Below are 11995 nucleotides of genomic sequence, written 5' to 3'. Positions count from 1 at the left end.
TACAGCTATTACATCAATCAAATGATAAATCAATCTGCTATAATATGGGAGATATGAATCTGCAATAATATGGGAGATATGACTGACTACTTTCCTTACAGACTTGGTATAGTAAGAAATAGAAGGTTGTTGCTAGATCGAGTGCGGAAGCTGAGTTTTGAGGAATGACACATGCAGTTTGCGAGATGCTGTGGATTTTATAATGTGTTGAAAGATTTGGGTTTTAAACTCAAGAAACCTATGGACTTGCATTGTGATAGCATATCCGCTATTGAAATTGTTCATAATCCTGTTCAGCATTATCAGACTAAGCATGTAGAGGTGGATTGACACTTCCTTAAGGAAAACCTAGACAGAAAGATTATCCATTTCCCATTCATTCATACAGAAGATCAATTAGCAGATGTTCTTACGAAAGGAGTGTCAAAGAAAGTATTTGACAACTCAATTGACAAGTTGGGCATGATCGACATCTATGCACCAACTTGAGGAGGAGTGTAGAATATTATGTAAATATTTATTTTCCTTGTTTATGTAGATTACGTATTCTGTATAATTGTAGGAGATATTGTCCTATTAGGATTACACTTGTATCTCTATATATACCTCCTATTTGGAGATGAATAATATTGAAGTACAACAAACACATCAAAGTCTTATTTTCTATTGGACTTATGTGATAAATTAAACCTTAATGGAGCCTGAGGTAGACCCACTCATTTCAGGAACAGTAACTGCTAAAAATATCAATTAATTAGACGTTGCTCCATTAGAGAAAAGTTCCAGCAGGGACCCATAGTGACACTAGTGGTTGGAGACTGCTTAAAGTTTGGATTTACAATCTAGAAACACAACTCATACCAATCTTTCTTAGCTAATTAATGAGTGAGGACTTGTGAGGTTGACGAGGACTTCAAAATACCTAGACACCTCATCGCAATTGGGCTATATATTCACTTGCGCTCTGCATCTCATGCATCTACAACAAACAAAGCCTCAAATTAATTATGGATATCTATATTCCTCGCCTCATTCTCTACTTGCTGCTTCAGGTGTTTTTGGCGTCTTTATGCCTAAACACTAGCAGTATTGTGAAATCATGCATGGAGGAAGAGAGACAAGCTCTTCTCAACTTTAAACAAGATCTCATTGATCCATCTGGTAGGATTTCTTCTTGGGTGGGTCATCAATGTTGTGGATGGAGAGGTATTTCATGCAACAACCACACAGGTCATGTTGTAATCATTGACCTCCGTAATCCATATCCACGTCCATACCGAAACTTCACTGAGTATGAAGAATCTTGTTTGGGAGGTAAGTTAAATCCTTATTTGCTTGGCTTGAAACATTTGAGTTACTTAGACCTGAGCTTGAATGATTTTCAAGGGCTTCCGATTCCTAACTTTATTGGCCAGCTTACAAGTTTGAGCTATCTCAATCTTTCAAGTCTCAGTAGATCTGCTACATTTGTAGCCGAGATTCCCCCATCACTTGGTAACCTCTCGAACTTGAACTCTCTTGACCTCCAGCATAATCTACTTTCTTCCAAAAACTTGGATTGGCTTTCTCATCTCTCTTCCCTAAAATACCTCAATCTTGGAGGTGTGAACCTTAGTAGCACAAGAGTAAGTTGGCTACATGCTGCTAATATGCTTCCTTCACTCTCAGAGTTGCATTTGTCTGGTTGCCAAATTGGTGGAAACCAGCTTCCACTGTCCATGCCTACAATTAACTTCACATCACTTTTGGTCCTTGATATGTCATGGAATAATCTTATCAATTCTTCATTTCCTAAATGGATTTTCAATCTTTCTAGCCTTACAAAACTTGATCTAACAGGGAATCCTTTGCTCCGATCCACTCTTAATGAACTTCCAAGCCTCAAATCTCTAGAATACCTTCATTTATCTAGTGCAGGACTTAATGGTCAAGTTCCCAAATTCATTGGAAATTTGTGCAAGCTCAAGTCATTAGGTCTTGCGAGCAACAAATTTGATGGGGGGATTCAAGAGTTTCTGAGTGGGTTTTCAAATTGTTCATTTAATAGAATGGAGTCTCTAGATTTGTCTTACTGTGGGCTGGTAGGCAAATTGCCTACTTCATTGGGAATGCTGAAACGCCTACAGCATTTGAATCTTGGCTCCAACTCCTTTTGGGGCTCCCTTCCCGCAACTATTATCAGCAATTTATCATCATCCCTGAAGGCACTTGATCTCAGTTCTAATCTTTTCAACGGTTCCATTCCTCAAAATTTAGGACAACTCTGTCAGCTAGTTACCCTTGATCTCAGTTCTAATCTTTTCAAAAGTTACAATATTCCTCAAAGTTTGGGACAACTCTCTCAACTAGTTCATCTAGATTTATCTGAAAACTCATGGGGAGGCACTATAACGGAAGCACATTTCATAAATCTCACCAGATTAGAGTTGTTTTCAATAAGCACAGACCGACGTGTGCCCATCATTTTCAATTTGACTGATTATGATTGGATTCCTCCTTTCAAGCTCCGTGCAGTTTACATGGACAATTGTCGAGTAGGCCCTGGCTTTCCCATTTGGCTTCAATCTCAAACTGAACTGTTAGATGTCAAACTTAGTAATGCTGGAATCTCGGGTGCAATACCAGAGGAATGGGTCTTTAAGATATCTTCCCAAATCAAAACTTTGAATTTATCTTACAATCAAATAAGCGGAAGGCTTCCGTTCCGATTTAACTTTTCATATCTATATATTATAGATTTAAGCCATAATCAATTTGATGGCCCACTCCAACTTTCGTCCACTAATACTCCAATTTTAACATTTTTATCTCTTTCTTATAATTACTTGAATGGTACAATTCCATCATCTATTTGCAACATTCAATCGTTGTGTACTCTATGTCTGAGAAACAATCAGCTATCCGGAAAGTTCCCTCAAGAATGGAGTTTGTGGAGAGACATAGGAAGTCTAGATGTCTCAAACAACAATCTATCTGGTAATATTCCAACCTCAATGGGTATTCCAAGAAGTATTGAAATATTAAAGATGGGCAACAACTACTTTACTGGAGAAATTCCTTCTTCCTTGCAAAATTGCTCTGATTTAGACAGACTTTATCTTGGAGGCAACAAGTTTACTGGAAGCCTACCTTTCTGGCTAGGATCAAAAGTATTGAAATTGAAAGTGCTACAACTGCGATCCAACTTTCTAAGTGGAAATGTACCTGAACAATTGTGCAATCTTTCATACCTTACGATCCTAGACCTGAGTAACAACAACCTATCAGGGGCTATACCAAAGTGTTTGATTAATTTGACTTCTCTAGTTCATGATTTAAAGAAAGGTTGGCATAGCCCTGAGCCAAATGGTGACCCAACAACTTTGACTATGAAAGCAAGACAAAGCGAATACAGCATCTCAAATGCAGTTTTTGTAACCATCATTGATCTTTCGTCAAATGATTTAGAAGGTGAAATTCCTGAAGAACTCTGTAGCCTTGTTCAATTGGGTACCTTGAACTTGTCCATGAATCAATTAAGTGGAAATATCCCCTCGAAGATTGGAAACTTGCTCTTACTTGAAACTCTCGATCTCTCCCAGAACCAGCTTTCAGGACACATTCCACAAAGTCTCTCTTCCCTGACCTTCTTGTCTCACCTGAACTTATCTTTTAACAACTTGACAGGAAGAATTCCTTCAGGCAACCAACTTCAGACGCTAGATGATTCATCTATTTATGAGGGCAATCCTTCACTATGTGGATTTCCTCTTTCAAAATGCCCAGAAGATAGAGACAACGTGCCAGAGTCTCTTGCAGAAGAAAATAAAGATCATGGAGATGATGACGAAAACCTTGGTTTCTATACCAGCACAGTGCTTGGCTTTATCATAGGCTTTTGGAGTATCTGCGGTACATTGATATTGAAGAAGTCATGGAGGTATGCCTATTTTCAATTTTTTGACAACATTAAAGAGAAAGTAGCACTATCAATTGCATTGAAAGTAGCTCATATACAAGGAAGAAGGTGATCGGAAACAAAACATAAAGAATGTAGTAGTTATATAACATGCTTGCTGATTTCTATCTATTGTATCTATGTAGTACTGTACAATATACATTTTCTTATGGAACAAACGATTGGGTGTCCATAGTACCAAGTTTGGATTCTGTTTTTGGTAGAAAGTTGTAAAGTTTCCTTAAAGAGGTACGGTTCTAATGTCCCCCTCTTGGTTTGTAAATTTTGCTGTTTCATACGAATAAAATAGGGTGATTGTTTTTTTTTTTTTTTGGGTTGGGGCGGGGGGGTGCAAGTATCGTGGGCTATTTCCATTCAACACAAGAACTCCTAAGGATACTAGGAGACTTCAAGCACCAAAGATTAAGGAAAGCTTCTTTCCTCTACTTTCCTGATGGGACTAGGAGATTGAAGGTTCGAGCAATGAAGCAGAAATCAAGCTCACTGATCTCAAGTTAAGGTAGTTTGCATATCATATCAATTTGCATGTGATTGATGCATATATTGTGGATCTAAACTGTTATGCAATCCTATCAATAGTTTTGGAAAACATCTTTCAAAATCTTATCTGCATTTAAGGTTGTTTAGAGGTCATATCAATTAAGAGATATTGATTGCTTGATTTAGTTAGGATTGTTTGAGTCTTTCAATCAGTTTGAAAAACCATTCCTAGTTTATCTCGATTGTGATCAAAGTGATCAGATTGAGGAGGAGTCTTGGTCTTCTATAAAAGATTTTGAAAACTACATTTCTACATAGAGTTTTTGATTGAGAAATTTATCGTGTGTTGCATAGTCTTCGTAAAACTGTTTTACAGAACTCTCTTTGATTGTTCTTTATATGTATTGCTTGCTCACTACATCCATATATCTCTTGCATTGCGTTGAGATCAGTGAGGCTGCAAGACGAGGTTGCATCAGAAAGCTCATTCAGTTTCTGTTAGGAGCAAAGATCAATTCAAGACCTATGTAGTATAGGTTAATCAGTTGTAAATCAAGCTAGCATTGATGCTAGTGAATGTGGTTGTGTTGAATACCACTACTTGTATATTGTAATTTTATTGATTCATAGTGAATTTGTTCTTTGTGTTGGCTACGTTACAAGCCAGGTAGTGAAGTTTCCTCAGTGATAAGGTTTACACCGCATAACCAAATCCTTGTGTACTTGTGATCTTGAATTGATCTGTGTTTATCTCTTATATTTGCTCTATCTAGTATTTTCAGAGGGGGTGGGGGTGTGGGATTCCAATGGCTTGTTACATGTAAAGTTGTAAACTTCAAGAGTGGGAATGCGTATGGGCTAATTGGTACAATGGTACATGTAAAGTTCCGACCTCTATCATTATTAATAAAATAAAGAATAAAAACTTGCACATTATCAGTAAAATGAGAAACATTATGTTTTTCATTTTTATTTTGGAAAAAAAAAAATTTGACTCGTATGGATAGCCAAAATAGTCACTGCAAGTCAGTAATGCAGGGGCTTCACATTGCAGAGTATATATGATCCCTTTATTTTAGGTTTGTACTTGACAACTGAATTGTCACATAAAAGCCCCATCATGGTACTATACAATCAGGGCCGGTCTTGAGGTTCTTGATGCCCAGGGCAATTTTTTGTTTTTTGGTGCCTAGGGCCAGTCTGGAGAATTTTTTGATGATGATTCTGACATTAATTTGGCTCCGTAAAGTTACGAATTAACAAGTTTTTAGAATAATTATCAGAACCACAAAAACAAGAAATATAACTTCTACTATTCGTAATTTCAAAAGTGAAGAACACCCAATACTAATTTTGATATATACTTCAACCTGCATCATGGAATGTCAAAAAATTTGTCTAATCACCTTAGAAGAACTAAAAAAATAGAGAGGAGAAAGATTGGGACATCAAAAACATATAGGAGAAAGACTGGAGGGACAAATGATGAAAATAAATTGAGGGATTGAATGACATTGAAACCCCAAATTTAAAGAGAAATTCGTTTGATTTCAATATTTTGGAGAGAGTGAGAGACTCTATTGTAATGGTGCTTGACTTTTTGTAGTTCTCGATGACTTGAATAATAAGAAGAAGAAAACACACAATTATTGCATCTAAAATTCTGTAATAATTTTTTTTTTAATATTCTGCAGCATATATTATTAAAAAGTATATAATATATATATATATGTGTGTGTGTGTGTGTGTGTGTGTGTATGGTGCCCCACCTTTCCTTAGGCCCTGGGCTGTCGCCAAGGCTGCCCTTGGGCAAGGCCGGGCCTGTGTACAATTGTTACATACTAGATTATTGAGATTTTCACTACGCTATAATGTCAGAAAACAACCAGGATTGCCAAACCAAATTCCGAAACATCATTATCCAATACATGTTCTTCAAGGGATTGACTTATGCCTCCACTTCAGGGGATTGACTTATGCCTCCCACCTGTTCATATTTTTGGAGACCAGAATCATACACGAGAGGAAATAACACAAAGAGTAACATATTGTTCATGATTCGTCTTGCAAATTAAAGATAACAAAGACAGAGCCATTGTATCATGTCCTGCTCCACCCATTAGTACAGGTACTTCATCCTGAATAGAACTGGAAATCTTTTCGAGTCTGGAACTCCGTTGCAAAATGATAATAACCGAGAGAGACATAATCGAAATGATGGAGGGAAAAAAACTAATCAAAACAACCGATCCTTGAGTCTAAGTAGAACGGGGCAGTAAATGCCACATATCATTTTCAATAGATGGGCTAAGGGATTTTTTTTTTTTTTGGAAAACGAGTTTATATTAATTAAAGCATGAAGGCCTTGATAATACATACATCAAAGCAATAAAACTTGTACTCCAGTAACTCAGACAAATCCTACTATAAGACAAGTGGGTCCGGATCCTCTCCTGAGCAATAAAATTGCCTAAGCTTTTAATCAAGTAATGACACGTGTAGAAACAACATCTAGTGGCTATAATAGTGCCACGTAGTGACTAACATCAAAAACCAATACCCAGAAGGCCAGAAACCTCGACTGTCAAAAACATCTCTCCTCTCTATCTCAATACTAGATCTCCGCAGGGAAGACTTTCGCTCTCTGTTAAGTTCTTGAATCTTGACTCGTCCTTATGGGTTTTGGTGGTTGATAAATTTCTCCTGGAATTGGTTGGGATTGATGGGTTCGATTTTTTGGGGCTAGGTTTTCCACTGATGTGTTTCTTCCCTGTAAAATTTCAATAACTAAAGGAATATGATATTGACCAATCCCCACCTTGGAAAACCAATTTCTCTGTACAATGGAAAAGAACAAGCATCAGGTTTTTATTCACCCAAAATTTTTGCTTCTTTTCCATGTTTTCCCAATTTTCAATTTCAAAGTTGGGTTCTTGCAAATTTCAAAGTAACATCTCAAGTCTGTTTGAATTTCTTCAAGTTTGAATTTTGAAGTTGCTGGTTCAGTTACTTGCTGTTCTTTCTCCAAGTTTTTCAGTTCAATTTCTCGTCTTGCCGATCAGCAGTTCATGTGTGACGATGTCTAGTTGAATGTTTGTTGTGATCTGAATCTTATTCCATTCCTTTACTGTTTACTCCTACTTATCAGAGCTTATCTTCAAACATAATTTGTTGTTGCTTAGGATTACATTTTTCTGTTGGGAAGATTGTTGAAGGGTTTTGCTTTAATTGGGATGTATCATTTATTGGGGGCAGGGAATAGATATGGAGTATTTTGATGGATTAGAGTTTTAGGTAAAGAGAAAATGGTGTCGAAATCGTATTCCAATATGTTGGAGCTTGCCTCAGGCTACTCTCCTCTACTTGTTTAGTCTCCGCTGTAGACAGACTCGTAAAGAAGAATAGAGAGGAGAGGGAGAGAGGAGTGAAGGAAGAGACTAATAACGAGAGAAGTTGTAGACCGTTGGATTCATTATATCCACGTGTCAACATCTCGATAAAAGCTTAGGTAGGTTAGGCAATTTCTCCTCTCCTTCTCACTCATTATAAATTTACTGAAGCTTAAGCTAGCGAGTCTAAGATCAATAGAATATCTCATCCCTCGAGGCAAAATTATCTTTTACCTACCTCCCATCGAGCAAGCAGATGTGATATATATATGTAAGAATAGATACTTATTGAGAAGTTCATAGAAGTGACTCCACCAAAATTAGCTAGCTTGAAATTCACTGGTCAAAATTTCACCTACTAATCCGGGTGTTAGTGACTCATTTTCGTCTTCGCGTTAGTGGCCTTCAGCTCGTCACCCTTTTTTTTTTCACGACACCAGGGCGTATGAAGCAATGCTTGTCACTTGGCACGCTCTTCAGGAGTAGAGCAGGGCTTCTTGTTATTTCTTTTAGAATTGTTGTCCCAGTGCTCCAACCTGGCATCAAAATTAAACATTGCCAATTTGAATCCACTGGATGTTGACTGTCTTTTTTCAACATTTGACTGCCAACCAGGTCCATCGCATTGGCAAACGCATATAAAGACTAGTAGAGGCAATGACCTCAGTGAATTTTTAAATTTGTTTGAATGTGACTTTCATATTTTGATATTATTTCATTTTTTTAGCCCCATACTCGTATCCATATACACCATGAAATACTTATTTTAATCACTTTCTAACTGCAAGTCTATAAATTTACGCTAGTGGATAATTAATATGCATCTATAGAGAATTACGTGCATATGCATTTTGAGTGTGTGAGAGACACCACTCAATAATTTAATGTATGTTTTTGAATCCCAACTGTGTACTTGATCCAACCGTTGAATACGCCTCTAGTCAACCCCATTTTATAAAATAAGATGATAATTTCACTCCCTTTTTATAAAAATGATTCATGAGTTCATGATCAACTTTGTTTTTTTTTCTAGTAGCGTATAGTACTACATATGATGATAATAGAATTACGTGAACCCTAACAACGTTCAAATGTTCTTATTTTTTATGACTTTTTTTTTTGGACTAATGCTATAGCATTATACGATTACATGCTCAATAGCACCTCTTTTATGCTCACCCTCTTGAGTGCACGACCTGCTTTTTCTTTTCCCTCCACATCGGCGTTGGTCTACGATCTCATTGGCGCATTGTGGGTGCGGTCAGATGGGTCTTTTAGACCATCGAGAACGTTGGGTACTTGATGGATGATGGTGGAAACTTTGGAGGTAGATCGAGTCAAAGAAGAGGTTGTGAATTGGCGGTTCCAGTGGCTCCTGATCGCCATATTTTCCCCTATCTAGGACTGGTGGTGAAGGCGATGGCACGATTGGTCATCATGTTGGCTGGTATGGTGGTGGCATGGCATTAGTTTTGGGAAATTCGGATCGAATTGTCTAAGATCTGGTCTGGGTTAGTTAGGGTACTCACTGTTGGCAGCGACTAGAGAATGGCTTGTCGGTGATGGTTTGACGGCTGAGGCTGTGATGAGGCGATGAGGGTCTTGGTACTAGCTAGGGCTGGGCATTTAAACCCGAAAACCCGCAAATCCGGACCGGCCTGTCAAAACCCGACCCGTACGGGCCGGGCCCAATTATTTTTTTCGTCGAAACGGGTCGGGCCGGGCCTTGACTTTCAGCTAAACGGTTCGGGCCGGGCCTTGTGTTTGAAAACAGAAAAAACCCGTCAGGCCCGTATTAGACATCAAAAGACAGATGGCCATGTATTATTGGTCCTAATATAGAGAGTAAAATCCTTATCATAGGATTGAACACACAAGATTCTTCTCCAAAACCTAAACCTAATCTTCAGCCTCCATTGAGTCCATTCTAATCTACCCGATCTGAAAGTCTGAAACGCACAAGAGGCGCCTCTCCTCCTCCAAAGTCGAAACTGAGCTCTCTCCTCCGCCCTAGCTGTGAGGCCGAGCCGCCGAGACACCAAACGGGCTCCGATTGAGACGCCGCCCAGGATCGACACCGATCCTTCTCTCTCTCTTCACTTTACCTGACTACCTGCACGACGCGGCTGACGCCTCCATCTTTCTCCTTCATAGATCGGCGCACCGAGCCACTGAGTGATCTCCGGCGCCGTCTAGCCCAGCTCTGATTCTCCTTCTTTCTCCGCAAATCCCCGAGACGCCGACAACTCGACAAGCGACAGATGCGAATCATGCTATTGTTCCGGTCTTGTAGCCTGGTTACCAGCTGCGATTTTTCAGGTTATCAAGGCTTCTCTCTCTCTCTCTCTCTCTCTCTCTCTCTCTCTCTCTCACACACGCACCATATGTGATTTGATTTCCTCTTCATTACTAAATGCGATTTTTGAATTTCCAAAACTGCAGTATACTTGGATTAAGCACAGAGTGCTCTCCAGTCTCGCATCCTGCTGCTGCTGTAGTCTGCGATTTAGGTACTGCTCGAGCTTTTCGCCTTGTATCAATTTGTTGTTTCGATTGCATTGCAGGACTTCATTTTCAACTGTGGGGGTTCATCAGTGGCCTTCATCTTTGTCACAAGCTTGGATTCAACTAATGTCTCCCAAATCTTCGGCAGGTAACCAAATTGTTCTCAATTTTGGCGCCTCGATGAGATTCTGCTTTTTCTTTTTTAACAAGTTTGATGTGAATCATTGTAATTATTGCAGAACTCAAATACTGAAGCAGCAATTTGCACATCTTTATGTTATCTGTACCCTCCCAACCAAAGAGCAAAATGACTTGTTTGTTCGTTCTTACTTCAAGTGAGTTATCAGAAACTTTTTGTTCAAGGAAATGTGTCGATATGCTTGTAAGAGCTTAGTAGTAATCTTCTATGACAATTTGATTATGAACTGACTGGAGATGTTTGATCCTGTGAAGTTTCGGATTGGAGCTTGGTAAGCCGGCATTTGTTCTGGTTAAAGACTTGGAGATGGGTTTTGAAAAGATGCTAAGGATAGTTTATGCACGCGGAGGTAAATCTTGTTCTCTAAAGCTCAGTCACTTTAAGGATTTCCCACGAAAATTTTCTGAGTAGGCAATTAATCACAGTATGCAAGCGAGAGGATGTCACCACAAAATTGAAGGCTCAGGTTGGTGTAGTGTCAATACAAACATTAACAATCATATATGTTATACTTGGTTTTGATGATATAGTATGCACATTTCTTTCGCTAAACATCTTGGGGTTTCTTGTTTGAAAAGAGAGAGCAATATGTGCAAACCGTGGGCGTGTTTCAAAGAGTGGTCACATCCATACCAGGACTTGACAATCATGATGCAAATGTTGGTGAACTGCTGGATTGAAGACTGGAAGAATGGCTACTAAGTTGCTGTATTTGAATTAGGACTTTCTAATTTCTATTTCATTGCATATTTGTACTTGAATTTGGACTTCATATTTAAATTTGGACACTTTGTATTTCAATTGTAGCTTTAATTGTTCTTGAAGAGTACTTGAATTTGGATATTATGTATTCTGGATATTCGAATTTGCAGCTTGAACTTTGGATTTTGATAGTGTTTTAATTCAAATTTTCACCAGGTTGATCTGAATGATATATAGCAAAGTAGATATGGAAATGGTAAAATACAGGTTTTTGGGCCCGAAAGCCCGCAAGCCCAGCCCGAAATGAAACGGGCCTGGCCCGGGCCGGTCCCTGTTTGTGTCAAAGCGGGCCGGGTCCGGGCCTAATGAAAAACGGGCCGGTCCCGGGCCCAGTGAAATTATTGTTGGACCCGGCCCGTGCCCAGCCCTAGTACTAGCTTCTTTGTAGCTTGCTTGTCGATGGTTGTTGGGCCTGGGTTTTAACCCTTGGCCCAAGTTAATTTATTTTCATTTGCTTTTGTCATTTACTTTTAGTTGGTTTTATGCCATTAGTAAGTTTCAACTTGTCGCAACATCCTAGTGGCAACATAGTTGGAAGCCGTTTTACACACTACATAGCAAAAACCGCTTTATCGGCATGCTTACTTTTCGCCACCCCAAAGAGGGCAATCATCAAATTCTCACCCTACAAACATAACCAGAAAAGCCTACAACTATACATTTGGAGACTGAAGACCAGAAAAGCATTCACCAAAGCATTAC

The 11995-nt window shown here is 38.8% G+C and overlaps 1 protein-coding gene across 1 annotated transcript; it reads left to right on the top strand.

Moving 5' to 3' along the window:
- The first annotated feature begins 1007 nt into the window (after positions 1–1007).
- On the top strand, positions 1008–11465 carry LOC112171268 (receptor-like protein EIX2). Its single transcript, XM_024308476.2, has 7 exons — positions 1008–3919; positions 5212–5311; positions 10392–10480; positions 10572–10667; positions 10786–10880; positions 10957–10997; positions 11110–11465. Exons 1-7 carry the CDS (start codon positions 1008–1010, stop codon positions 11209–11211), a joined length of 3435 nt encoding a protein of 1144 aa, XP_024164244.1. The 3' UTR covers positions 11212–11465.
- Positions 11466–11995: the final 530 nt, after the last annotated feature.

This window comes from Rosa chinensis, chromosome 6 (genome assembly GCF_002994745.2).
Source record: "Rosa chinensis cultivar Old Blush chromosome 6, RchiOBHm-V2, whole genome shotgun sequence".
In the NCBI taxonomy this organism is placed as follows: Eukaryota; Viridiplantae; Streptophyta; class Magnoliopsida; order Rosales; family Rosaceae; genus Rosa; species Rosa chinensis.
Note: the sequence above shows the minus strand (reverse complement) of the source record. Positions and strands in the feature narration are given on the sequence as shown.